General features: G+C 35.7%; 3 protein-coding genes across 3 annotated transcripts; 1 reads left to right on the top strand and 2 right to left on the bottom strand.

Annotated features, from left to right (window-relative positions):
* Positions 1-3,231: 3,231 nt before the first annotated feature.
* LOC128724330 (plexin domain-containing protein 2) lies at positions 3,232-12,627 on the bottom strand. Its single transcript, XM_053818059.1, has 9 exons — positions 12,603-12,627; positions 5,460-6,154; positions 5,024-5,216; positions 4,733-4,954; positions 4,467-4,621; positions 4,313-4,385; positions 3,852-4,243; positions 3,705-3,722; positions 3,232-3,415 (listed from the first exon to the last, which is right to left on the bottom strand). Exons 1-9 carry the CDS (start codon positions 12,625-12,627, stop codon positions 3,347-3,349), a joined length of 1,842 nt encoding a protein of 613 aa, XP_053674034.1. The 3' UTR covers positions 3,232-3,346.
* Positions 12,628-13,773: 1,146 nt separating this feature from the next.
* LOC128723483 (cuticle protein 76-like) lies at positions 13,774-14,672 on the top strand. The gene is made up of 2 exons (XM_053817228.1): positions 13,774-13,851; positions 13,947-14,672. Exons 1-2 carry the CDS (start codon positions 13,843-13,845, stop codon positions 14,391-14,393), a joined length of 456 nt encoding a protein of 151 aa, XP_053673203.1. The 5' UTR covers positions 13,774-13,842; the 3' UTR covers positions 14,394-14,672.
* A 4,535-nt stretch (positions 14,673-19,207) lies between these two features.
* On the bottom strand, positions 19,208-26,639 carry LOC128727619 (LIM domain-binding protein 2). Its single transcript, XM_053821547.1, has 10 exons — positions 26,563-26,639; positions 24,120-24,414; positions 22,901-23,651; positions 22,737-22,827; positions 22,574-22,676; positions 22,334-22,506; positions 21,754-21,966; positions 21,326-21,449; positions 20,896-21,026; positions 19,208-20,667 (listed from the first exon to the last, which is right to left on the bottom strand). Exons 2-10 carry the CDS (start codon positions 24,124-24,126, stop codon positions 20,383-20,385), a joined length of 1,878 nt encoding a protein of 625 aa, XP_053677522.1. The 5' UTR covers positions 24,127-24,414; positions 26,563-26,639; the 3' UTR covers positions 19,208-20,382.
* Positions 26,640-27,170: the final 531 nt, after the last annotated feature.

Raw genomic sequence — 27,170 nt, 5'->3', positions numbered from 1 at the left:
GTTTATCTCTCATTAAACGTTCAAATCTATTTCAACAACAATTGAAAATAAAATATCAGCAGCGAGTGTACTACTCATTGATACGAATAATTAAATGCAAGGCGTTGTTCCGAAGTCGAATCCTGGCGACGAGCAGAATAAACCAAACAGAAAAATGTACTGCGAATCGCGGAGTCAGTTAACAGGAAAAACATAGCCTGTCGACAATTTATTATATAAATGACGCGCCGTAAAGGATTGTGGTGGTATTTCAATGCGCTCTGATGTACATCATTATGCTTGGGATCTACCCTGTTCCTTGGAGCTTTCCTCGTAAACAAAATCAACGGATGAAAACTTTACCCAGATCTTTTGAGCACACTCTATGCACCGTTGTACTTCTTTCGGTATAGAAAAGAGCAGATTTTTGTACGTTTCTTTGTACAGGAAAGATACTTTTCCACGAATTTGAAGATTCAGCTTTTGACGCTCGATCACGTTGAGTTTATCGAAGCTTTTATGTTTCTGGACCAAATTTACTACGCTTGTCATCGAAAGTCGGAGTGCTACAAGAATTCTCCGATTATAGAATTGAAATGGATTTCTTTTACGATCCCCGTAGAATATCAAAGTATAATTATTCACTAAACATGGGAATGCGGTTCAATTTTAATGAAATTCATTATTTCACACGATTCGTTACAGAATACAAAGTAACAAATCGCCGAACGGGGAACAGAGTGGACAACCTTCCTTTCTATAATATCAAAAAATTGTTCTAAATGCCTTATTATTCTTATTTTCAATACATTGTGCCGAAGTTTGACGGTCTCCCAATGAAGCGCAATGGAGAGGTCCCATGCAACCGGAGTATTTAAAAGTATTTGTTTAAAAATTCAAATGTTGTCCTATTCGCCAAAAATATAGCTTTATTCCATTCCATAAAAAGAGCAACAACGCTACAACTCCTCTCGTTGGGGAGGATCTCATATGATTCCTGGAATATACAAATAATACATACAATACAAAAATGGGTCGAAAATACACATAAATACCAATGCTTCTTTTTATTCTTCTAAACGAGTGATTTCAACACTTCCGATGGCAAAAAAGGTGCCCATTTCCGGAAGATAAATAAATTACTCGAATTTACAAAGGATGCTCCAATTTTACTAACATTTCCTTACTCTTTGCAACAAGTGGTTAATTTTCCTTCACCCTTTATTGAACCACTAAAAATTCATCAGGAAGTTGAGCTTCTCGTAATCTTCTCACCTCGTATGTTGTTATGACGCGTGTCTAAATATTGTCTACAAAATATAAATAATAACAAGTTCTGGCTAAAATTTTGAGTTTATTTTCTGAGTTGCGTTGAGCATGTGGAGTTCAAATCATTTGAAAGGATTGCAAAAGAGTAACTCTTGGTCAAAGGAAAAACAGACGGACAAGAAAGAGATAACAATTACGGGGATCTAAAATAATGGAATGAAATATAAGGGTTTGTTTTCGACGAAGAATTGAGATTCGTATCACGTTGGGAAGTGGAAAAGTAGTGGCCAAAGCTATTAGTATAACCAGGTGGTATGTTTCCAAAAACAATGTTTATATATTCAATAGTTGGTGTTATTAATTGACTGCTGTGCAACAATTTGAATTTGTATGAAATGAGTAGAAATTTTCTAATAGCCTTGAGGATAGCTAAACAGATTTAACATAAAGGAGTAGGCACAAATCGCCATTTCTATACGAAAATGCAGGGGAATTGACATGGTGTGTAGAAATAAAGATTCAAAAATCAGTTAGTTTTGAATAAAACTTTTTCGCTCTTAAGTTATTCTCCTAACAAGTCTATTTATCGTTATGAGTATTGTTTTACTTTCATCCTTTTTCAAGGCACTTATTCATCTGATAGATTCATATATCAATATATATTTCTTGGTTTGCTATTTCTTTTCATGGTTTTGATATGCATAATTTGTAAAATATATTCGACGAGCTATATTCCCTAGCTAACATATTGTGCAAACACGCAATCTTCTATCCATTATCCTAATAACTTGCAGTTGATAATCCTAATAATCCTACCAGTTTTATGAAATATCATCGTATATTTTTTTTATTTAATTGATGATATCGTCAACAATGTTTTATTACAATGCTCAATGCTTCATTAGTGAACTGAATTGAACATAAACTCTTTTCATGTCGTACTTCGATTCAACTTTGTTTAATCGACTTGGTCTATTGTTTATTGCACCTCTTTTTTATGTAAAAGGACGGATTTATAGTCAATGTTTAGCTATTTATATATACCTGGAAGCGTAGATTTTGTTCGCAATACTATAAAATAGCAGTAACATGGGATGTGCAATATAGTAAATTATTTTAGTAAAGTAACATTTTGATAATGTCTCATTTTTTGTCTTTTATTTTTTAATGTTGTCTTTTAATTTTTAATTTGTCTTTTATATTTTATCGGTATATAAATAAAATCGTTTTCTTGCGTGGACGTACATTTTAGTATTTCTTCAGTTAAGTAGCTTCTGATTGAAAGTAAATTTCTAAAAAGTAGTAAAATTCTTTGACATTCAAACGAGCAAATAGACCGCAACGCGTAGATAGAACCGCAAGTCAATGACGATAAAAAATCGTATTCTAGCCTACCGGTGCTTAAAATTTGATAACCATGTCTGGTTTGGCTCCATCTGTTTGATTCAATTTTGTGCCTTGATGTGTTATCGAGCTCCCAAGCACAAAGCATTGGAAATAGAGAAATAGCTAAATAATTAATAAAACGAAAGGAAGCTTTATATTTGTTTGCAACGACATCTTGTAGAACTTCATTTTGTAGATGATATTAATGATGAAAAACATATAGTGTTCGCATGATTTTAACATGTAAAACATATTATTTCAATTATTTTCCAAAACTATAACGCCTTTCTCAACGTTCCTTGATTATGTTCTGTTTATCTAAGTGCTGATTGAATTATCAATGAATTTTTTTCATTTGTCAAAAACAATGTTTATGATATTGTGCCTGGTATTGATGAATCATTTTGAGAATTTTACTACAAAGCGTAAGCAATTCATACAATACAGCCTTAAAATCATATGTGCACCAACCCGCGTCCTCTTTCTGGTCTATGAATTAAAAAAATTGGACGGTTTTTCTTCCGTTTTACAATAAAATGACTAATTTTCGCTTACTTCATCATTTGTATAGAATACATTTCAAATTCAATTCGAGATTGCGCACTGTTTTGTTGCAATATAAAATAAACAGATGAGAATAAAACAAAGAGCACAGCAAAATAGCGATTAACTGGACGGATTCATTTTTAGTGACATCGGGATTAACGTTACTTCACATATGTATCGTTGCTGCCGTATAGCGTGCCTCACCGCGTCGCCATAACCATCTATTAGGACGGTACTATAATGAAAAAAAAAGCCATTTAATATGTATGTGTGTTTAGGAAATTACATGCTTTGAAAAATTTATTCTTAATTTTTTTTCTTTTTCTAAAAACTACGACTTCCATTATGGTTATTTTAAATTGTGTAGCTATTCTTGTTTTTTTTGTATAAAAGAGCATCGAGAAATACTCCTAGTTTGCACCGGCTTTATTATAAGTAAATTTTAATTTCGACCCCTAATATTGTTCAATTTGATCAAATTTTAAGAGGTGATTCAACTGCAATTCAAAAACGTAAGTACAAACCTTTTGAAACTTTGCGATCTTCAAATATGGAACGAAAGGCATATTGTAGGCGTTTGGAAGAAATATAATTTGTCGAGTGTTAATATACGTCTACATTTCTCAAATGATTTATATATTACTCGCTAATCTAAACCACACTGTACTTACCCTAATCAGCAGCTGTCCGCTCTTTGTGTGAGGATTCCGATATGCGTATAATACCCAGCAACCGGATGAAAATAAAATCATGATTACAATCAATAAAGATACTAGTAAGCCGTGACTGGATTCGTGAATATCGGCTGTATGGTAACTTTTTGCCTTGCTTATAATCTCATCTTTTTTAATACCGCTCTGAGTGCTTGTACCATTAAATTCGAACTTGTTTGGAACAATATTTTGCACGGGTTTGCTATTGGTTTGATTAACAGTGTTATTAGTATTATTAACATTGTCCACCGTCATCTTGGTTGTTGTTTCAACTGAGTCACCGTAGTTGTTGCCTTTTTGACCAATAGCGGGGCATGAAGATGTTTCAGAAATGATTGTTGTTTCACAGCCTATATGGAAAAGAAATAAAAAAAATCACTTCTTTTTTTGTTTTTGTGTCTATGTGAAATAATATATACCTTTGTGTATCCAATCTTGACGTTTACGATCTGTACCAGTCGAGCAACGATTTATTGTTGGGCACCATAAGCACTGTAATTTAATGTATTGTTATTTCTGAAGGAAAAATGATACCCTATTTCTGCTATAGGGTAGACTACAGTTCGCTTTTACCTCAAAATCCGCGCCTTCATGAGTGATACACGATTCACAATCTTTGAACGAAAAACATGTCGGCAACGCTGTTAGCGTAATAATAGTATCATTTTTCACTTCAGTTTGTCCGAAGTTAACACGGTGGTATTCGTAAATAGTTTTCTGTTTAGTGCCTATGTTATAGAAAAAAAATGGAATAGATGTTAATAAAATATATATCGTAACAAAATATCTTTATCACGAATCAAATTGTATAAATAGCAAATCAGGATTTTAGCACTTACGCATTATTGTTTTATCAATGATATAAGCATCTGATAATCCTATCTTAACTGGGTGATTTTTCATCAATGAATTTTCAAATATCTCCATTATGTTGATGGGAATATTTTTGTAAGCAAATACAATATCACCAGACTTATTCAATGTTACACTGAATGTAAAAGTTCCATTATTTTGACGATCTTGAAGTATGACGTTCTCCCATACAACAATGAAAGTTTCGCCTGAAAGTAACATAAATTTATTTGAAGTTAGTCATTAAAAATAATTCGTACAACATTTCTTCTGTTTACCGTCATCACGATATTTAACCAATGAGCTGTTAGAAAGCGCAGTATCAAAATTGGCCATCAACGGTGCAATGTATTGTGTCGATGCCAGCCACGAGTGTACGTAATCTCCGGTGTATAGAAATCCGCCACTGGCAATAGTAATATTTCGAATAGGAAATCCGTAAAAAGGAAAATCGAATGAGAGCAACATGGTCTAGAAAAAAAATAAAAAGAAAAGAAAAACAAATATAACAACATTTACTGCTATTTTTATTAAATTTTTGGAAGTGAAAATTAAATGAGAGCAACATGGTTTAGAATATAAAAGACAAAGAAACAAATTACTACTGTTTTGATATTATTTTTAGGAGAGTACTGGTTCAAGTAAAAAAAATATGCATATTACTACATATTCTATTTACATACAATATTTATGAATTACATATGATAAACATACCGTTGCGCGACGATGAGAATTAGACAGAAGCCCATTGACTGTAAGGTTAGACGTAATTTTTTTCCAAAAGTCGTCGCTTACGCTTTTTTCTGTAGACCACGTACTTTTGTAGTACAAATGATTATCTTCATGTGCTTTGGTCACGTTATGATCTTGGAGAGTCTTATTAAGTTCAGCCTCTGTACGTTCGAATGCATCTATATTGATGGTATCACTGATTGCATCTCGAGATGAACTCTGCTGGAGTTTTGTGGAAGCCGTTACAGTATCAACAACACTTGCAGGCAACGATTTTGAAGCGATGAATGTCTTCACAGTCGTTTGCTCGTTTGTTCCCAGCGTCTTATTCAAACTGCTAACAGTGACCTTATTCATTATCTCGTCATCAGTTGTCGTTATTTCTTTTCTTTGACCAGTGCCATTATAACCAAGCAAATGTGATGAATCTTCGCTAAGATTGATACCACCATTTTGGACTTTTTTCCCATTCAAATTTTCATTCAATAATTTTAATTTTGAAAGGCTCTTCTTGGATTCATCCAATGGTACAACAGATCTTGACAAAGCTGATCCTCCACTATCAAGACCAGCTACATGCGTCTCATTTATAGCTTTGATAGGCGGTGGGACTGAAATTGGAACAGGAAAACTGCTTTCTAGAGGTGTCATATCAGACGGCATATATTTTCGAGACACTGAAACAAATAAAATAATGTTATTTAGAACAACCTGCTATCTTAATGTTATTTAGATGTATGTAGCCAAAGATTCCTTTTAGCATTTTTGATCATATATGTATGAAAGAACAATAACGAGCCTTATGAACTGTACAGTTAGGACAATTCAGCTTTCACAGACTCCGGTAGTTGTAAGTGAGTTAAAGAATTCATTGCTTGCTTGGATGGTTGCGAGTAGTTGATGTTATACTCGTTTTCTGAGGTAGTTTGTTATCTCTTTAACCTTGCACTAGGTAGGGTCATGCAACACTCAATAAGCTGAAGGAAAAATCAATAAGCAACTCAAGTATTTGCTTTAAATCAATCCAGATCCTGACATATGTAAATGTTATATTCATCATTGTTTTGCAGTTATCGTAGCTGCTACATACAAATGGACTAAGCAGGGCGCAGAGAACATCTGGTTAGAGATAAATGAGACAAAAACAAAAATAATGGGGCACCCCCTGGCTGTACTGCTAACATAGAAACATGCAAAATTACGCAGATAGATGTGCTCATACTCAGATAGATGCGCATCCAATCGAAATCATCCGAAATTTGACGTATCTTGGGTCAAAAGTTATCGACAATAGTATTGATGAAATACACGTTAGGGTAGTATTCAGACAATTTCTGCAATCCAGCTACTTAATGCGACGTCAAAAACTGGAGCTATACGCGACAATAATAGTTCCTGAATACTCATCTGAGACATGCATTTTGTCCAAAGCTTACAAAATACTCTTTTGCCGCATTAAAGAAGCATATGCAACAGATTCATATTTGGCCCCGTACGTGTGAAAGGACAATAGAAGAACAGTTACAATCATAAGCTCGTTGGACTGTACGATAGCCTCAATGTCGAGCAGAGAACAAAACTAGCTAGATTCCTATGGTCTGATAACGAAATTAAAATAATCCCACACGATCCAGCCCGTCAAGTTCTTTTAAGACGCCCAAAAGAATGTTTAGGGTCTTGTCTATTTTACAAACACAAAACAAGATACGTTTTACTAAGTTGTCGCATACATCGCAGCACAGCAGGATGCGAGCTTTTAGCACGACGACAGGATTCACACATCGGATTTTTAGTTGACTATAATCGTACATTCCTTTGCATATCCACCGTTAGGGCCTATAGAAGCAAAAACAAAACAATCTCTGATACAAAACTATCGATAGTTTCGTCATCCCTTCATATTTTTATACCATTTGGGCTATGAAATGGAAAGATGGGAAGGTTGTATTTTGTCAAAAATATCATTATCGTCTCGGGAGAAAACAATGCAGTTGCGTAGCCCTGTAACCGGGCTGAATTATCTAGTAAATACAAACACGCACACTATGCAAGATTTCGCGCACACACTAACAAAACGGTATGTCGCTACACGATGTCAAACGACTCATCAATGAACAGCATCCAAGTTGTGGACTGGTAGTTTGATACGAAGTTCGCAAAACAGAAACATTTGTTGGTTATTAATGAGATATCGATAAATATCAAACTTTTTTCTATTGAGCGTTTGTTATGATTTATGGTTATGTAAAAAAAAACAAGTAAAATTTCTGCAGCAAATGTAATTTATACAGCAATTGTAATCAATACCATCGAATCGACTTATTTAACACAATAATCCGGATGAAAACTAAGAGGTAGATACTTCCACCTCTATCGCTGGAAGGTAGATACTTCTGTAATATCCCGTATTACAGAATGAAATCAACCTACGTTCTATGCTTAATAAGCAAAACAGGCTGATTCGTCTTACCTTTTTCGCAGCTATCACGTCGACAAAAAAACAGCAATAGCACCAGCGCTAGTTGAAAAACAAACCCACAATTTCCCTTGCTAGGAGTCGCCATATTAAGTTTGTTTGTAGTTCCTGGCAACTATTGATATATTATAAGTCAATATTACGGCGTTACGCGCATTAGACGGATGATTGAACGAATTATTGCACAGAAAATTAAAACTGTTAACCTGTAACCTCAATAGAATCTCTTACACAAAAAACATAGTTTCTAAATATGCTGTCACATGTGTTGACACCTGCTGGCAAATGTTTAAGATATAAAGTTGAGACGCTCAATGATTTGAAAGTACGGTAGCGGTCTATTTGTTGTTTGCGTGCAATAAATGGTGAAATATTGCATTCAATCTAAATGCTGTATGAACATCTGAGTTATAGAACAGTTGTGTCTCATTTTGCAAGATCAGGTTGAAAAAGAGTGTACAGATTAAACAAAAAAACATGACAATTATCAATTTACTCGCAACATTGCATTATTGAAAAAATTGAAATATGAATGAAACATGTAATACATGTAATTATATATGTTAAAAAATAAAATAAACAACGCATTGAATTAGCCGGTCGAGTAGATCTACAAAATGCCATGGTCTTTACGTACATTCTGGCAATCAGCACAGCAGTGATGTCAAACTTATTTTGGCTTGCGAACAGGTCTGAATACAAAAACGTTCTTCTCTTACAATAAAATATCACTTCTACTTTTTAAGCTAACAAAACAATCAAATCTACAAAATAAAAGTCTCTTTTTTTCAATTATATGCTATTTTGATTACTGATATCCGTTTTTTAATCATGGTTAAAATAACAAGATTAAAATGAATTTGGATAGTTATTGCGAGCTAGACTCGTCAGCCACTTACTCAAACATTATCTCATGTGCTTAGTTTATTAGATAGTTGTTAAACATAGGTAGGAGTTTTGTATCAGCCATCGGAAATGTATCATTCGAACTAGAACTGTTGATCACGATCGGTTCAGTTCAATGAACGAATAAATGACGCGTTCATTTTCGAATTGAATTTTGAAACATATTAACTAATTATTAGCTTACCATATTAGGTAACATTAACTAATATAACACTTTAAAAACACTTCATGGTATAATTCATGATGTTTTCTAAATGCTCTATATACAGGTATGTTTATTAATCAAGAACCATAAATTACAGAAAAATAGTCAAAGCTGCCGAATGGAAATTTTATTTCCAGCTGTATTAAGATTAACATTTGGCATGACAATGTCAATTGTATACGAATGAGCCAAATTAGTTAAGTTTTGCCGTTAAGCACACTTAAAGCTCTCTTAACTGGATGCTTCTTAACATGTTAACTGTCTCGTTTATTGTGATCGTGCTTCCTAGCATTCCATGCCGTTTTGCCATGCAGTTTGATAGCCATGGACTGCCTAGGGTGTATATTGCCGGAAAGTCTCTATAGGGCAAGTTTTTGTGATACCTAAAACAAGTCAATATTTTTCATTACAATGATAACGCTAAAGTAGATCCCAATAATAGGACTTTTTTTAATTCCAAAACTGAGATAATAGAGAGGTCATTTGGTTTTTAAGCAATATATTCCAAGTAAGGTCAATCGCTATGAAGTAAAGTTATTCAAACTGTTTTGACGTGAAGGTTATACTTGAAATATGAAAGTATACTCTGGAAAATTACCTACTGGAAAATGTGAAGTCACACTCACAGAACGTATGAATAGAGTTTTCTGAATTGTTGGTCAAATAGACATAATTGACCAAAACATACATTTTCAGTACACGCATTAGTGTTAATTACAACTAATTTTATACACTCTTAACTTTTTGACATAAAAAAGAACCAATTAAATCAAAAGTATATGAAAACCAACCACAAATTACGATTTGCAGAAAGTGAATCTTTATAACTGAATCATGAAATCAAGCTCCCAGGAAACATGACTGCAAAGTGGGGCAACCCGGAACAAACTCCGGTCATAAAAAGGTTTTTTTCCATAACTAGGTAAGAATTGACTACAAAACAGGTTGAAAAACATTTAGCTAAATTAAACATGATTTGATGTTTTGATCGTCCAGATTTAGGTCTTCTTTCTCCAAAACATCATACTGTGATTTAACAACTAAACCAACATTGATAAAAACGTTAATATATGAGTTAGAAAAATAATCAACCAACAGATAAAAATGCTTTATTCTTGCTAGCGAAAATTTAGAATTATTATGTTTTTACTCCGCAAAATCAATATTTGGGGATACAATAACATATTTACAATTTTATGTTTGCTAGTATAAAAAATCATTTCTTTTTTGTAACGTTCACGTTGTAAATATATTAACTTCATTCTTCATACTTCCTATGCAAATTGGATTGCTAGAAGTCTGTAGTGTACTCTTTGTACCTCGATTTATCTTGTATGTACTTAGTGAAACCAAGTATCTGTAACGGCAGCGCCTTAAAAGCATAAAAAAATGCCATATTTGATCTGCAAAGCAAACAAGAAGGATGTATTATTTGTATTATTTGTATTATTTTTTACAAAAGTAGACTGTTACTTTTGAGGTATAATATGCCCGTTTTATACTTAAAAATACTTCTAAAATAGTCAGTTAAAGTGTGGGTACTAAATCGCAGAAATTTTTGACAAGATGTTTGACTTCGAAGCTTTGTATCTTGGAAGACATAAATGCTATAGGCCTCTAATTTCGAAATATTCTTGGTTAACTATCTGACATGCAATAGGGAATACCGCATCTAGAATCGACAACTAAAAAATTGGACTTTTGGCCGCTCTTGCTCCTACATGTACTGACTATCAAAAATGATAGACATGGTAGACAACGTGTTAAGAGTAAATTTTCAGTCGTTATCAGACCTTTCTTTGTAGTAAAAAGCACAGGTTAAGTGCTGCTCCAAAAGTAGCGTTTAAAACATACAAAAGAGTTCTCTTTTTCTTTTCTCACTTCAGGCATATCCTCTTACAGGAAGTGTGTTTTTCATTACATTATTTCCATTTTCATTATTATAATATTGATTCGCACATTATTCAACAGATCGATTTCAATGGCCTAATAGCCTGCATCTAGAAATGAAATTGTTATTTTGATGTCTAAGTCCCGATTCATGTAGTGTCTATGACATTAACATCGCTGCTGATTAAGATCATTCTGCAACCTAGAACTTTTATTCAACCACGCAATCATCTTCTTCTTAACGGGCGCTGCAACGGCTGCGCATTCTTGGTCTACTGCGGAAGATACCGGAACCGCTCGTCTACAGCGCCCGACATCAACCAATCATCAATTCTGGTTCTCTTATTCTTTAATCTATGAACATTAGCGTTATCCTTTTTCTTCTCTCTCTCTCTTTCTCTCTCTCTCTCTCTTACTACATACCCACCTCTTATAGCACTGTATCACAAAAATTTGCTAAAATACGAAAGGCAATCATAGCAAACCAATAGACGAAAAAAAGACAGTGGTGAGTTAATAAAAACAAATATTTTTCTAAAGTTAATACCAATTTAATACGACAGATTTTGTGTTGCTATTTAGTGAGTAACGAAAAAGAGGAGATTAAATTGGTATATGTAGAGATTTGTGTATGTAAATGCATGTATACTAATAAAAGTAGCTGAATGGGTAGGCGAGAAAATAGTATTGAGTAAAGTAACACAGAGCAGTGACAAACGATATGGAATGGAAAGGAACATACATTTTGGAGAAAAAAGTACATATTTCTAGAACACACCGAAAACGGGCCCGTGTCCATCAATTGACACCGAACGCGGGCTATATGCACTGGGGATAGTCTCAAAAATACGCTAGCAAAGATATAATCTCATATCCAGAGTGGAGAGCAACCGGTTTGATAAGCTTTTTTTCTCTGTCAGGGAACCGTTGATCATCTGTGTTATAAGATGAGTTTAAATTAAACGCACATCACATGCATCATTTAACTAGAATTTACAGTTTTTTTGGGCAGTACATCTAACATCAGTTTAATAATGGATAACACACATCGATGTATATATATATATATATATGTATATATATATATATATATATATATATATATATATATATATATATATATATATATATATATATATATATATATATATATATATATATATATATATATATAAAATTATATATATATATATATAAAATTATATATAGAATATTATATATATATATATATATATATATATATATATATATATATATATATATATATATATATATATATATATATATATATATATATATATATATATATATATATATATATATATATATATATATTATATTTAAGAAAAATTAAACAGGTGAATTGTTTTGTTTCGTCCATTTAAACATCGACCTGTAGAAAGTGTGAAATATTAAATTAGACGTGTCAGACTTGCCTAAATTCCTCGTATCATTTTTCAATCAAGGGCATTGGTCTATGTTCCATGTATTCTAAAACCGTTTTTTTTTTGCACTCCCATAGCACCACAATCGCTGCATTGATCGGTTCTGCCCGCGAGAGTCGTAGGTCGATGTATTTGCGGCTTAGATACTGCAGACGATTTATGCACCACGCCTGTTCTCTTCAAATGTGTGTTTGATCACTTACCTAGAAACACCTTACCGCTTACCATTGAGTTTTGTAGCAGAAAGTTATCAAGGTTAAAAAATAGGCTTGCTCCAATACTATAGGCACATTTGTTTCAAAACCGGTTAGCGCATTCAATTTCTTTTAGATGAAGTGCAACGCCCATGCAGAATTGCATATTGCGTAAGCAAAAAATCAATAACAAACCAAGGCGCGTCTAATATACGTGATCTACCATGGGAATAAAAGTACATTTGGACTTCTAAAGTACACTAAATGCTAAACTTCTTGTACTTCCAAATACACTAATATTCACAAAAAAAATTAAATAGCCAGAATCAAGAACAATAACAAAATCTAAACATAAAACATCCTAAAAATTTGACCCGTCGAAGATGACGAATAAGTATTATAATAGTAGCCGTTTTTACTTCACAAGAACTTGCAGTGTAACATTCTGTCAGTGTCGATCAAATATTACCTTTCACTTGGCTGTATTCAAGGTGCTCGATTTGGGTTAAAAAAAAGAAGCATAGACGATGTTTGCCAATATAAGAGAACATGATCGAAAATGCGTTGACGATGCTGTTGTCATGGTATACATACAGCCCGATCTATGCAATGCTGTTAAATGGTACACAATCCAGATTACCTTTCTCTTCGATAGATCAAAGAAAAAGGGGTGGAATTGTCGCTGTTACGGAATCTTGGTTTTTGTTTGAATTTTTTTTCAAAATTTCTTGAATTGACATCTCATGAAGTCACACATCACTCGCTAAACTAAGAAATCTTAAATTTATGCGCACGCTTCAGTACATTGTAAGTTGGTAACCAGCTTGTAATATGCATTGCAAAGTTTTAAAGTTGCTACACATCAAGGCAAAATAGTTTATATCATGCAAACCAAAAATGTCAACGATTAGTTAGATAGCATTAAAACCTTTGTGTAAAGAGTGCTCGTACAAGGGGGCAAGGTGTGCAAAACACAGACTGCTCATATCACCAAATTGCACCTCCTTTGCCCTTTCACTAAGCACTACGTACGCACATGTGACCTGAGCAAGGATCGGTGACCAGGTTGTGTTCATACATAAAAAAAAATGCAACGCAGTCATGTGCAATCGGCGGCATATACCAGGGCTCGCTGGGAACTATAAAAGAGAAATACATTTTGCTCGATAGTTATCAGTTAGCTCACTGCACTCCAACTTTTCACATCGTTTTTGCGTACCTCTCAGGCGCCCTTTAAATCATTTTCAAAATGTTCCGAGTAAGAAACGTGCACACAATATAACCGATCGTTTTTATTGGCTGATGGCATTTATTCTTCTTTTATTTTATTTTATTTTTTGCATATACGTGTAGTTCGTCGCACTTCTTGCTACCATCGCCGTCGCCCAGGCTGCCTACACCCTAAACCCCGCCGGTCCAACCTACGGTGGTATCCACGCCCCAGCCATCACCAGCCAGCAGTCGAACATCCTGCGTAGCTATGGCAACCTTGGACAGATCTCCACCTACTCGAAAACCATTGATACGCCGTACTCATCCGTCAGCAAGTCCGATGTGCGCGTGAGCAATCCTGGATTGGCCGTTGGTCACGTGGCTGCCGCCTACCCACATGCGATTGCCCCTGCCTATGCTCATCACGGTTATGCTGCGCCAGCTCTTGCCCATCCGGCCGTGTACGGTGCACCAGCCCTGAAGGCTGTCGCTGCTTCTCCGGCTCTGCTGGGTGTCGCCTACTCTGCTGCTCCTGCTGTTGCTCACATGACGTACAGCAACGGACTCGGTATCAACTACGCTTGGTAAATCTGACAGTCGTCCTCCAACGGTACGCGGCCAAACGAACGGTCTCCAAACCAACCCAATCCAACTCAAAGGAAATGGACCACTTTGTTACTCATTGCATTTTTTCCTCCTTCATGCACCAGAAGCAAGTGGAACAAAAACGTCTAAGTCATCACAGTCAAACATTATTTAAAAGCCCTCACGTGACAGCAATCATGAACATCTCTATAGCACGAAGCTGTGACAGAAGTTTTAATACGAACTATACGTTAGAAGCGAGCATTGTGAGCGAATAAACGAATGAAACAAACTAATCTTTTTGTGTGTGTGTGCGTGTGTGTTTGTTGTAATATTGAAAGGGAATATCACACGTATCGGTCGTCGAAGTCAAAAACAAGTTGCATATGCTGATGTGCATCATACATAACGTGGTAATTTAGCGATAAAGAGTGATGCTGAGTGATTCCAATTTCTCGATCTCTATCCCGTGGTGAAGCCGATCTTCTACAAATTCTGCTTCACCTGCTCCAGCTGTCATCCACTAGCCATCAACTTGCACTCCTAATTCAGACTACAAAAGTCACCGCTAAATATCGTCCTTTGCACACGGATCGTAAAAGATCCCCCTGCAGGCACATTGCAGATATCGCGGCCTAATGTTGTTGTTAATGGGACACACCATCCCTTTTTGTCACTGTTTCCTTGCACTTTTCCCCTGCATGCAGAGGCCGTTTACTTTGGACATAGTTGTACTATTACTCTTCCAACGCGCACTGTCCGTTCAAAATGTACTGAAAGTTTTCACGTAATCGGATAATCATACAAGTCCTGCCATAGGTCGCAGGCTCTGTAGAGATTTCTTGTGTTTGTACAGCACGCTTAGGATGTTGGCTATCAGCAACTGCCCTTACTATTAAGGAGATGCTATGTTTGAAGCCATGGAATTGAAAAGATTGGACATAAATCGCTTGTCGAAACCCGCACTTCTCGTGACGCATTTTAGTACTAGAACCCCCTTTCATGAATGGCGGGGGCACTTCTTCACCTAGGCCAAGGCTGATGTACCCCTCGATGTTGGATACAGGACGTGCAACATACATTGCATTTTTCTCGGCTAGTGCCCGTCGGCATTTATCATCGAATTACTCCTTCCTATTGTCACGCACCACGTTAGCCGACAAGTCTTATTTGGCTGTTCTGCTTGTGGGATGCTCCACCGTACCTCAGTGATCAACGAGGATCATCGTGGCGGCAGTGTTTTGCATCCGCCAACGTCTGCACGAGTGTTGCCACCGAATTTCCTGCCACACCAGCTTGCCTCAATCGGCTTCCGTGTTGAGTTTGACTCCTTTTGCAAATTTTGACGTCGATGATGTTCGAACAGTGTGAAGATCGTTGATAAAAACGTTGTTTATCTGATTAATAGGTGGCTTGTAGTGATCAGCAGGTAGCGAAAGCGAGATATAGGCTTTAATAGGTGGAGACGAAGACAACATGCGGACTCCGCTGTCGTTCGTCAACTGGCGAAAGCTGGAGTTACCTTTTGCTGATTTATACTCCTCCTTCCGAACGACGGGAGTTTCAATGTAACCGAAATTTAGAGTTACGTCGTATTTAGGGCTGCGGCTCTACTTCCTCTCAAACTAACAGTAGAAATCGTCCATATCCTCATCGGTGCTTGCAAGGTGTCATAGTATCATAGCTGCTGAGGTTTAAGAACAACCCAGTGGATAACTATCTTTCGACTTCTTATTTAACGATTTTACGCTGTAAATTATGGTTCACACAATTTTTGTTCTATTGCTGTCACAACGAATCATTCTGCTTTAAAGTAACCTCGAAGGAATTTCCTACTACTCATAAGTGAACAGTTTTTTCACCATGCCACAAGGTTCTGGAGAAGATGGCGAAGAAACAGCTTCACCTTTTCCATCTCTTCAAAGCCGCATATGATAGCATAACCGGGGTAAAACTTTATGACGCAATGAGCTTTTTGGAATCCCGGTCAAGCTTACCAGGCTTGTAAAAATGACTATGACCAATGTCGCACGCCAGGTGTTGGTGCATTGAAAACTCTCAAAGCCCTTTGCTACCATCAGTGCTACGTCTGCGACAGGGCGATGGGTTTGCCTGAATTCTTTTCAACCTGGTTCTTGTGAGGGTCAACCGATGCTCAGCATCAATTGGTTTACGGCTCTGCACCGATGATATGCATATAGGTAAGCGCACTTTTGAAGTCATACAAAACTTTACCATATATATTCATATATTCGTCGGTGATGTTAACAAAAACGTGCTGTTGTGTGTTCTCGGCTCATTTGCTATCAAAGGCTACGTTAGCACTTTGCTATACATATTTTTCTCGTGCAACTACTAGACGCAACTACTAGACGCAACTCTAGCAGCTGCGTTAGACAGCAAGGATTTTGCAAGGGCTCCGTATGTGTGGAAGGATAATAGAAGAGCCTCCACAATGCGAAGCTCGAGAAACTGGATTAGAAAGGTCGGAATTTTACGCCAGATAAGTAAGGAAGTAAATGCCAAACCAGATTCCGTCCACGTGACGCACAATATTTTTAGTTTGAAAATTAATAATGCATTTGATCTGCATCGAAATAGCGCTCCTTGAACCACTTCGACTTCTACGAGGACAGCATCTACGCTTCTTCGAGGATCATCTAAATCATACCCTTATCGATGGTGAAGATGAGGTGATAAATCACTGAAAGACCTCGCACATATCTAATGTCAGCTGAGTAGTACCAACAAAACCGACTAGCACAAAAACAATACATGTGCAACTTTTTTTTTCGTAAAATTATGATTTTTTCGTTTTTTTCTTGAATTTACATAAAAAGTACAAACACAATTATGATTGCAGACGATCATACGCTTGTCCACAATAGTCACCCATGTCGTTTTAAATGATTGTGTAACAAATACTGATGTTGTTTTTACATGTTAGATTATTTCCTTTTTTTTCAACGGCTTTCCGATTTTCTGCTATTTTTTATAGCTATACTATTATTCTTAAAATAAACACACGCACACAAGCGACAATACTGGTGAGCAATCAATAGTCATTCTTATAATCTCACTGATATCTTAATGATAACGTACAAATTTTGTTGAATGATTGTTCGACAGGCTCAGACATTTGCTTGCGTTCTGTTGCACAGAGAATTGATGCTGATATCGCATGAAGTAAAATTTGGTTCTATGTTATATAAATGAACCATTTTTACCTAAACTACGTTCTTTTGTGAAGGATATTTCTCTAGTCGACCCTAGCCTATACGATAACAGACATTTGTTTTAGTTTTTATAGTCGTTACATTTTAATTCAATATCATTTTTAATATAAATCTGTTTTCCCATCTAGATTGCAATCTAAAGACCTTACCTGATTCTACTATTATATTACATGGTTTTAATTTCTTATAGCCGAAGATTTGCCTACCATTTTCGTAAATTAAGTACAAAACACGTCCTTACAGCAGTCCCTGGGCGATTCACTTGGTGAATATTTCTCTATTTGTTGATCACCGAAATTATTTTCAAGTTTGCTAAGAGATCGAAGCATTCTACATGTACTTCGAAACCATTAGTAGGCAATATATAGGTCTTTTTTACAGTAAATGTTTTCTAAAAAAAAATATGTCTACATAATACCGTAGCATAAAAACTATTACATAAAAAAATACTCCATTTATTTGATTTGATGATGAAACGCAATCGTTACGATTTTTTTATTCCTTATTATGTCATTGAGTCAATAGGTTGTACTCAAGTATAACTCAACTAGTGTTTGACCGTAAAATATTAATCATAATTTGCTAACAGTTTTCGATTTGCTATATTATGCTTGAAACATATACTGTGATGAAATACAACCCAATGAAGCAACTTGCTTACAATAACCATCCTTTTCATTTCAAATATATAATGCATCGGGCAATTCAACTACATGTTTGTACAATTTTTAGCAGCGAAACCTATTTAATAAAAAAATGTGTACGTTAAACGCTTCACTGAGAAGATTTTGAACTTAGAATGATGAATACCTTCTTATTATATGTTGTTTTTTTACGGAAGAGTTAGACATACGAAAAGAGTTAATACGCATTATGCTTGAAAGGGATTGTATGCAAAATAAAGTAATTGTTGAACTATTTTTTATTCCAAAAGATATGCCGCACGTCGTTTTCCAATCAACATAGATGGAGGGAATAAATATCTATTTCGGAAGTTAATATTTGTACTAGGAGTAAAATTCGAAATTCAGTGAGATTTTAAATGTACACAGTGCAAACAATACATACAACCAATAAAAAAATCTTTTCTTGAAGTTACTTAGGTTAAATCTTCAATTCTTGCATTTATCGTAAAAGAAGCGTAATGTCTACCCTTGAATTCGTTTTCATTCATGTACTGTTGCGAAAGGATTGCGTTCGCAATTGTTTAGGACATATACAATTTTTATCACTAATCAAATACCAACAGTAAGATAAAGTATAATCAATGACTGAATTGTGTTCATAGTTTTTTTTGGAGGATGCTACATCAAAACAGAATGATGAGAGTAAACCATTTGTAATTAGATTATGATATTATTGTAATGATCGTCAAGTTACATTGCTGAAAAAAGATTCTACAATAATTCTCAATAATGATAAAACATGAAGGCAAACACTTAACAGTCATTCTTAAGGTTCTATACTAAAACACCTTGTGGAAAATCATAACGGCAGGGGCTGCACGATTAAAAAATATGTATGCATCGCAAAACAACACGTTTCGTTTTACGCATTCTAAATCGATTTATTAATGCTCTTCGTTTACTGCTATACACAATCCTCCATTTTTATTATTCACATTATGTATATACTTTATGAAATTTAGCTCTCTACATACCTCAACCATATACATTCTCATTTCCTTATTCACCGTATCATTCAAGCCCTATATGGTGGTAGAGTTCAAATATTCCATCAACGTGTAAATAGCCGCATATACATGCTAGCAATCGTTACATCCGATCAGCACAATCCATTTATCCGTCTCAATCCAGACATCTTATCATTTATCCGTGTTATCGTCGCATTTCATATGTGGTTAATAATATGATATTTTTAAAACAATTAAGACGGCAATTCCTGATTTCTCTTTCTTTTTATCTTTTACTGTCACTTTGCTCCACATAGATCGCTTCACATTTCCATCCATACCAGGCATTCGGTACATACTTACAGCAAAACATTCACTCCAAAGCATGCACACACCCCTCAGGCAAACATTATCGCACATAAATCGTGATTCATGCATACTCTCTCGCACACAGTCAAGCGTACAATTGCACTCTAACGATCCGCTAAGTAGTGTTATGAATTTTGTAAGTGCGGAAAAGAATATCTACAAGTATATGTTTGGTAACACGGTCAAAAATCACCTCGCACACCAGAATTAGAATCCCTGAACACGGCAAACCTTATGTTTTCTTTCTGCTCTGAGAATAAGAGCTAATTCTCTATTGCACCATAAGCATAGCTGTGTGTTCCAGTAAATTGTAATACGTGATATCCTTCAGAAACATTTTGCTTTTCATCAGTGTACAGATTTAGTGAGGAATTGTAATGATGTACAGCACAGTCTCTAAAATTAACGGATGGAGACGAACCAAATGGAAAACTTCGACCAGCCCTAATTTCTCATATCCACCGACTAAGACCTCTCTCTCTCTATCTATATTTCTCTCTCTTTCTTTCTCGCTCTCTATTCCTTCCTTCCATTCAAGATTCACTCTTGTGTAGCAAATGTCTGTCCCATTCTCACTGAGCCTAGTTATTTAAGCTGCTTACCATTTCTCAGGCATCCGCGAATGTATGACGCGTTTGTGACTTACTATTGTAATAATGATGATTTACCGAAGCAATAGACCAATGCACCGTATTTACTTTAACTCGGATTATCCGAATATGTATGGAAGTAAGTGCATTGGATTTTACATTTGTCACTGAGACACAGAAGGACTCTTTTTGCCACCATCTTGACCGCCGGCTCCGGAGTTGTTTGGAGGACCGCCACCGCCTCGATCAACTTGCCAGGAGGTTGGGCCACCGCTCATTGGAACACCATCGTTATGGCCACCTCCACCGCCACCAAATGCGTTGTGACCATCATGCTCGAGGTTGTTAGCTGCATCGTATTGTGTGTTTTCGAGGCGGGTGATCAACCGTTCATCTTCGTCGCCAAATTCTCCGCCCATCAGCGAGGGTTCTCCGACCACCATAACGTCCTTTGCACAAACCGGAGCGATGAGATCACGTTTGCAAACAGAGTCGCATGAAAACGATAAAGAATGAAAGTCACAGGAATTAGAATTATCGTTTTACTTTTCGAACTATCTGTGCTATGGCTAAGCTAATTGTCTGTAGCATTTTTAGTACATGTTTTATGTAAAATTTCTATAGTTATGTAGTGTGTTTATCAGAATTAAAAAAAATTGAAACAATCAACTCACTACCTGAGACGCCAGTGAAAAATTGGGACCTGGAGAACGCTTTTTGCTGGGAACCTGTGGACCAGCGTTACCTGCTCCCGCTCCAGAACTGGAACCCTTACGTTTCCTCCTTTTATTTGCTGGTCTTTGTGCATCTAAAATCGACAAATTCACAAATTAAATCTCATAGATACAGCAACAACAAAATGATAAACAAACATAGTATATAATTAGCATTCATGGAAAGGGTAACATTATCTTGTGTTTCAATTTTTTTTTTGCGAAAAGCGAGCAATACGCAACAGAAACGCAAGCAAGAAACCATATAACTATATTGATTCCGCACATCGAACTATACTTTTTTTTAAATTCGGCGCCTTCTTAGCTATTACCATGGAGACCAACTATATGACCAGGAGACAGACTATGCACAAAAAAGTACCTCCTTTCTTACCCGGCGGTGCAACCATCCGTTGCCACTTTTGGAACAATGTCGTTTTTAGACAATCCCGCGGGCTCAGCGCGTAAGCTTTATGCCTGGACATCAATTCCTGCATCGGCTCCAGTATAACACACAGCTATAGTTTATAACAATTGACGGACGAGGGAAAGCCATGATGTGAAGAGTATCCAACCGATTCGAGAAAAATAGACAGAACAAAAAACGAAGAATGTAAACCATGAAATAATCAAATAAAATATACTCTATTGAACTAGATTCACTGAAGATTTGAAAGGAAGAAATAGATCCATGTAAAGAATATGCAGTTGAACAGTATCGTTTGGTCGATTTGTAAAACCGGTTAGTCTCAATATAATTGGGGATTAGTGTTTGAGGGATGATACAATTTAGGGGTTTTTAATAAAAACATCACCACTCACGCGCAGATAGTTTAATGTTGAATTCGTGATTCCTTGTCTGGTGATATTTTTCGACAATTGTTCTAGCATTGCGGGATCTGGTTGAGGACTGTGGAGTGCAATTACTGATCGTGGTATTAACTCTCTGTGTGTTCGAACCGCCATGTGCCACGATTTTATCCGCATCAAATCATCAAATGTGAATTCCAAAATAAGTCTACCCTCAGTGAGTACCTACGGCAGAAATAAGTAATCAAATGTGTCATTTGTTAAAATAATTTAGAAAGCAGTAATCTTAACGCAAAAATACAATTCACCACAATATGTTTCAATTTCTATTGGATATCTAAATAATATATCAATACGTTTTTTATTACAGTTTAGCGATAATGCAATTATTTTAATAATATCGCATCTATTGATATTTTATCGCTATAAATTACATTGAATAGTTGCAATAACTAATTATCACAAATTTTAATATTCCAACTTGATAATCATAAATGCACAAAAGCTAAACACAAATTTAAATGGAACATATGAATTCATATCAATCAATTTAATCAATCAATTAAAGAGATTTTAGTATGCTTGAACTAACCTTTGTGTACATTGGTTTCCCGTGAATAGTTTCCATAGTACACTGATCACAGTCAAGTGTGATCGACGTGTTGTGAAAAGATTCTTTGGAGTGTCGCAAATTAAAGTACAACTCCGTTACTCCGCCTTCGAAGATACTCCTAAAATACCGTGGAATTAATGTACGTCCTATAGCTGTAAAAAAAACGAATTCATATGCTGTTACATCTAAATAAGACTTTCTAAATTATTGCTTGCATACTATATCTTTTTGGTCCATCCTCCAAACAAAAGGTTAAAGTTAGTGTAGCATCATCTTCGAAAAACTCATTTGCAAACGAATCCCACCAACAGTTATCACTTTCCTAAAAACCAACAAGCAACGTTTTATCCTCCATAAGTTAAAGCAACATATCCTCAATTACCTCAGTTCTTTGTTGTAAGCGTTTGTTTAGCTCATAGATTCTGTAATCCGGTTGTCCAAAGTATGCATGCCTTCTGGGAACATTCAATTGACTGCAATAATGATAAAAATGTATGCTAACTATACTGATAACGAATCGTATTTGAGATACTGAACCTGCAATACCTTTGATCCATGCGGTCCACGGCTTGTGGTCCGCCCATTATATGCCCCTGACCCATCGGTCCTCCCATATTTGATCCATTAGGACCATGGCCGAATGGGGAACCAGGCGGCATGCCGAATTGTGGGCCACCAAAATTACCTGGTCCGCTAGGAGATGTAAAATGCGGACCACTTCCAAATGCAGATCCCGAGCTGCCTGGCCGTCCGAATTGAGGACCATTAGCAGATGGAGAGCTAAAAGGACCCACAGCTACAGGACCACCTCCACCGGGACCGTTGTATGGCCCTCCTGGCCCTGTGGGACCACCGGAATTTGGTGGCGGAAATCCAGAGCCAACATTTTGCGGAGGACCAGGTCCAGGAGTCGATGATCCCGATGGCGCAGGAGACGCTGTATATTGTGGTGTGTTTGAACCGGTACCCGGTGGGAGATTCTGATAACTATTGGATGCAGATCCACCAGCTGGCGAACCTTGTCCGGCGGCAGGAAACACTGGACCACCAAAATTGTTTGCTCCACCAGGACCTCCAAAGCTGTTTACTCCAGGACCTTGGCCTCCTGGACCACCAGGGCCACCAGGACCACCATTACCACCACTTCCTGGTCCTACTGGACCGCCTGACCCTCCAGGTCCTTGCTGCGAAGGGTCGGCAGGACCCGAAGGCGTTCCTTTCCAGTTATTAGTAGAGTCCTCCAGCGTAGATGGTAAACTCAATGGCGGTCCTGCATTAACTCCACGACGACTTAAACCTGGAGAATTCCGTGAGATATCAATACAATTAATAAAAATAAATATAAATAAAAAACAAAATACACACACAATATGTGTATGTATATATATATATATATATATATATATATATATATATATATATATATATATATATATATATATATATATATATATATATATATTTTTTTTTTAATTTTCACATCAAAAATATTTACCCAAATTCTTAAAAAATCTCGATAAGTTATCACAATAACATAATAACTCATGATTTAAAGACTTATGTCATTTTTCTATGTTATTACAAAAAATCAAGGATTATCTAAAGCATCATAATTATTCTTTAATTAATTAATTTAAGCAATAAATTTCTTATATACAGAAAATAGCAATAAGCAATAAGAAACTATTAATTTTGCCATTTTCAAGTTCTATTAAAAACGTTAAACGTTGAATAAAATTTATTAATCAATGTTATTTTTTCTTACCTATCATATTCCAAACACGGAATTATTAGCGGCGAAAGTCAGTGTCTTGGTGTGCGCACCCGCAGGCGCACGGTATGTTTTATATCTTCCAACACAATACGCTTCCTTGTTGATCTCCTTTTCTATACGTTTTGCATAGATTCTCTCACACAAAAGGTTGTACAATATTTTATCCTTTTATTCTGTCTTTCTCACCCTTTCTCTCTCTCTCTTTCACTCCCTCGCTCTCTCGCTCTCTATTTTTTAACTTCACTCTGCCTGATTATCACTACCATCCAAAAACGTTATTTTAATTCTGAAAATACATTTGAATCATGAAACTTTGATTTTGTGTTTGATGCATTTGAAGCGATGTTTTAAATCAAACGATCAAACACTATTTATATCACGAAAGATTGTACATAGAGCTGCAGGTGTTTATCTGCGAAATAATTCTAATCTGTGTTTACTAAAAACAGTCTAAAACGGGTTTTTTGTTTATTTTCGAACGATTTCACTACGTCAAATGCTACACGCACTACTAACACGTAAGCCACGTTTTGATTTGTTTCATCAACGTCTGAAGCGCCGCGGCATCATTTTTAAATAACACCACTTTCTTATTCTGGCTCAATTTACACGCAGAGCAAACGTTAATTAATTTTATTGTAAAATTCAAAGAATCAATTAGAATCTGTAAAGATATAATGCAAAGAAAAATGTTAAAAAAAGCGATCGTATCTAATAATATAAAAGCATTTTCGGCTAGCTGTTATTGACAGTTGTTTTTAAGCTATTATTGTTATTTATCATACGCCTACCGCGTGTATTTTCATTTTGTTTTAATACGGTGAGATAATCGGTTTAAGATGCAGCAATAATGATCTTATCAAAATAAATAATTGCTTCTTGGTAAGAGTCAATGTGTAGATTTGTAACGAAATCTGTTCAAGTGTATCTCATTTGCAGTATATTTATTTTACACTTGATTATCAAACAAGAGGCAACAAATAATATCACGCCTTTCTGTAAATAACAAATTTTTGTCAAACATAACTCGCCATGTTCCTTCAAAGCAAAAACCATAACAAACATCGAACTATTTCAAAAAACGTATCAAAACGTCGCGAAATTCTTCCAAGATATAGAAATATTCCAGTAATTCTCAAGCATTTGAGTTTAGAATTCTTCCTATGAGAACACATAAAAATGAAATTTTTGAAAGTCGTTCTTGAGCACACAATTATGTTCCGATATTATTAATTAATAACTTGTTGAAATATCAATCCGTTATTCAACAAGAAGCCATACAACGCCTTCAATATGTCAACAACGATCGGATCATTTGCATAAAGAATAAGCTAATGAGAATATGAAAAGAATTATTTTTTGTCTATGATCAATCACGCAAAGCCCGCTACATGCGCTTTGAAGTATAGGATGGGCACCGTTTGTTTTGCTATAGATATGCGACATCAACAGAGATGTACTCAAGTATGTAAGAACCGTAAATAATAAAAGTTCATAAGCAGCTCACCAATAGAACTGGGGAGCAAATATAGTTAAAATAAAAAAAGAAGCCAGCGAGAAGAGAAAGCGATCATGGAATGAAAAAGCACGCAACATATACGCATCGGCATTAGAAGCGATACGAATAAGAGGGACAAAATGTTTTTCCTACGAAAGGAAAACAGGTATGGGTCAGGAAAACGGCTAAGCATTTACAATCTAAATGGATACAAATATATTCTTCATCGCATTGTTTGGCAGGATGCTGATGGATGTTATAAAGCCGGTACTAAAAAAATTAATTAAAATCTATAGCTCGCGCATAGTGGAAAATTTGTTAATTAAAAATTAAATAATAAACACACGTTAGCCGCCCTCACCACAATAGACAGTAGAATTTCAGACAATCATATCTGTTGTGCACGTACGTTCTTTTACTGCTCGCTAGCGCAAGCTATTAGAGCCTGCTTAATAACCTCTTCTTTTCTTTGATTCATCATAATTTCTACCAATGGCATAGGCAAATGGTTTACCATGTCCAAAGAGGAGCTCTGTTACGAATAAACGCTTGCGAGCGTTCACCACGAAAAACTTCAATCTTCTTATTTATTGTTGTATGCTCATTCATTCACCCTGCATAAAATTTTCCGGCACTTCACGATTTACACGTTTCTGATACAGAAAATTCGGTGCATGTCTATCTTCCGGCGCACTATCGGTTAGATTTTTTCCCGTAGTAGACGATAGTCATGAAGCTACGTTTCTGAACACATTTTATCATAGACTCCCCACCCCTCTTCGAACAACTCATAAGCACTTCACACCAACCAAGTGAATTCAGGTTTTACTTCCTAATTTCGATAAAATAGACAATTTCGGCTTGCTCAACACATCACATTTCCCACTGCACATATGTACAACATACACTCATCTAGGTTTTAATCGTTTAGCATACTTTTAATGGAAATTTTCAAGATTAACCATGGTAACAATTGCACTCGCGAACATAGACGCCATCAATTTTTTTCAATCGGCAGCCATTTTGAAGTAGAGTTTAAGGCGAAACGTCATTGATACGTCTGAAAACACGAATAATCAGAGGGCTAGCTTATCATAAGACGCAAGAAAATTAGACGAAACGCGACTAAGGTAACAATACACGACTAACACCATGCACAACAAGTCTGACGTTTTAATTCTTTGTGGGTTTCGGGTATTAAAAATCTATCTAAATATAAATAGCCATATACTTGTGCATTTCTATATCTATATATACTGTAAATGAATAAATTCAAATACAACTAGTATGGAAAAATTAAAACCACATTCAATTCAATTATTTGTACTTAACTTATTGCAATGCAACAGATCGATTTAAATACTCGAAACAACTTTATCAATACTGCGATTAGTTAGTAAGTTATTTATTTAAGGACAGCCTGGCCGTATTTGGTATCACTACTGTGATGAAAAGAAAATATCGTTTTATCGTTCTCGTTCTCCTTATCGCAATTCCCAATCCGCGGAGTCTGAATTTACTTGCATTTGGATTATTATTAATAT

Source organism: Anopheles nili, chromosome 3 (genome assembly GCF_943737925.1).
Source record: "Anopheles nili chromosome 3, idAnoNiliSN_F5_01, whole genome shotgun sequence".
Classification (NCBI taxonomy): Eukaryota; Metazoa; Arthropoda; class Insecta; order Diptera; family Culicidae; genus Anopheles; species Anopheles nili.
This window is presented reverse-complemented; position numbering and strand designations above follow the sequence as displayed.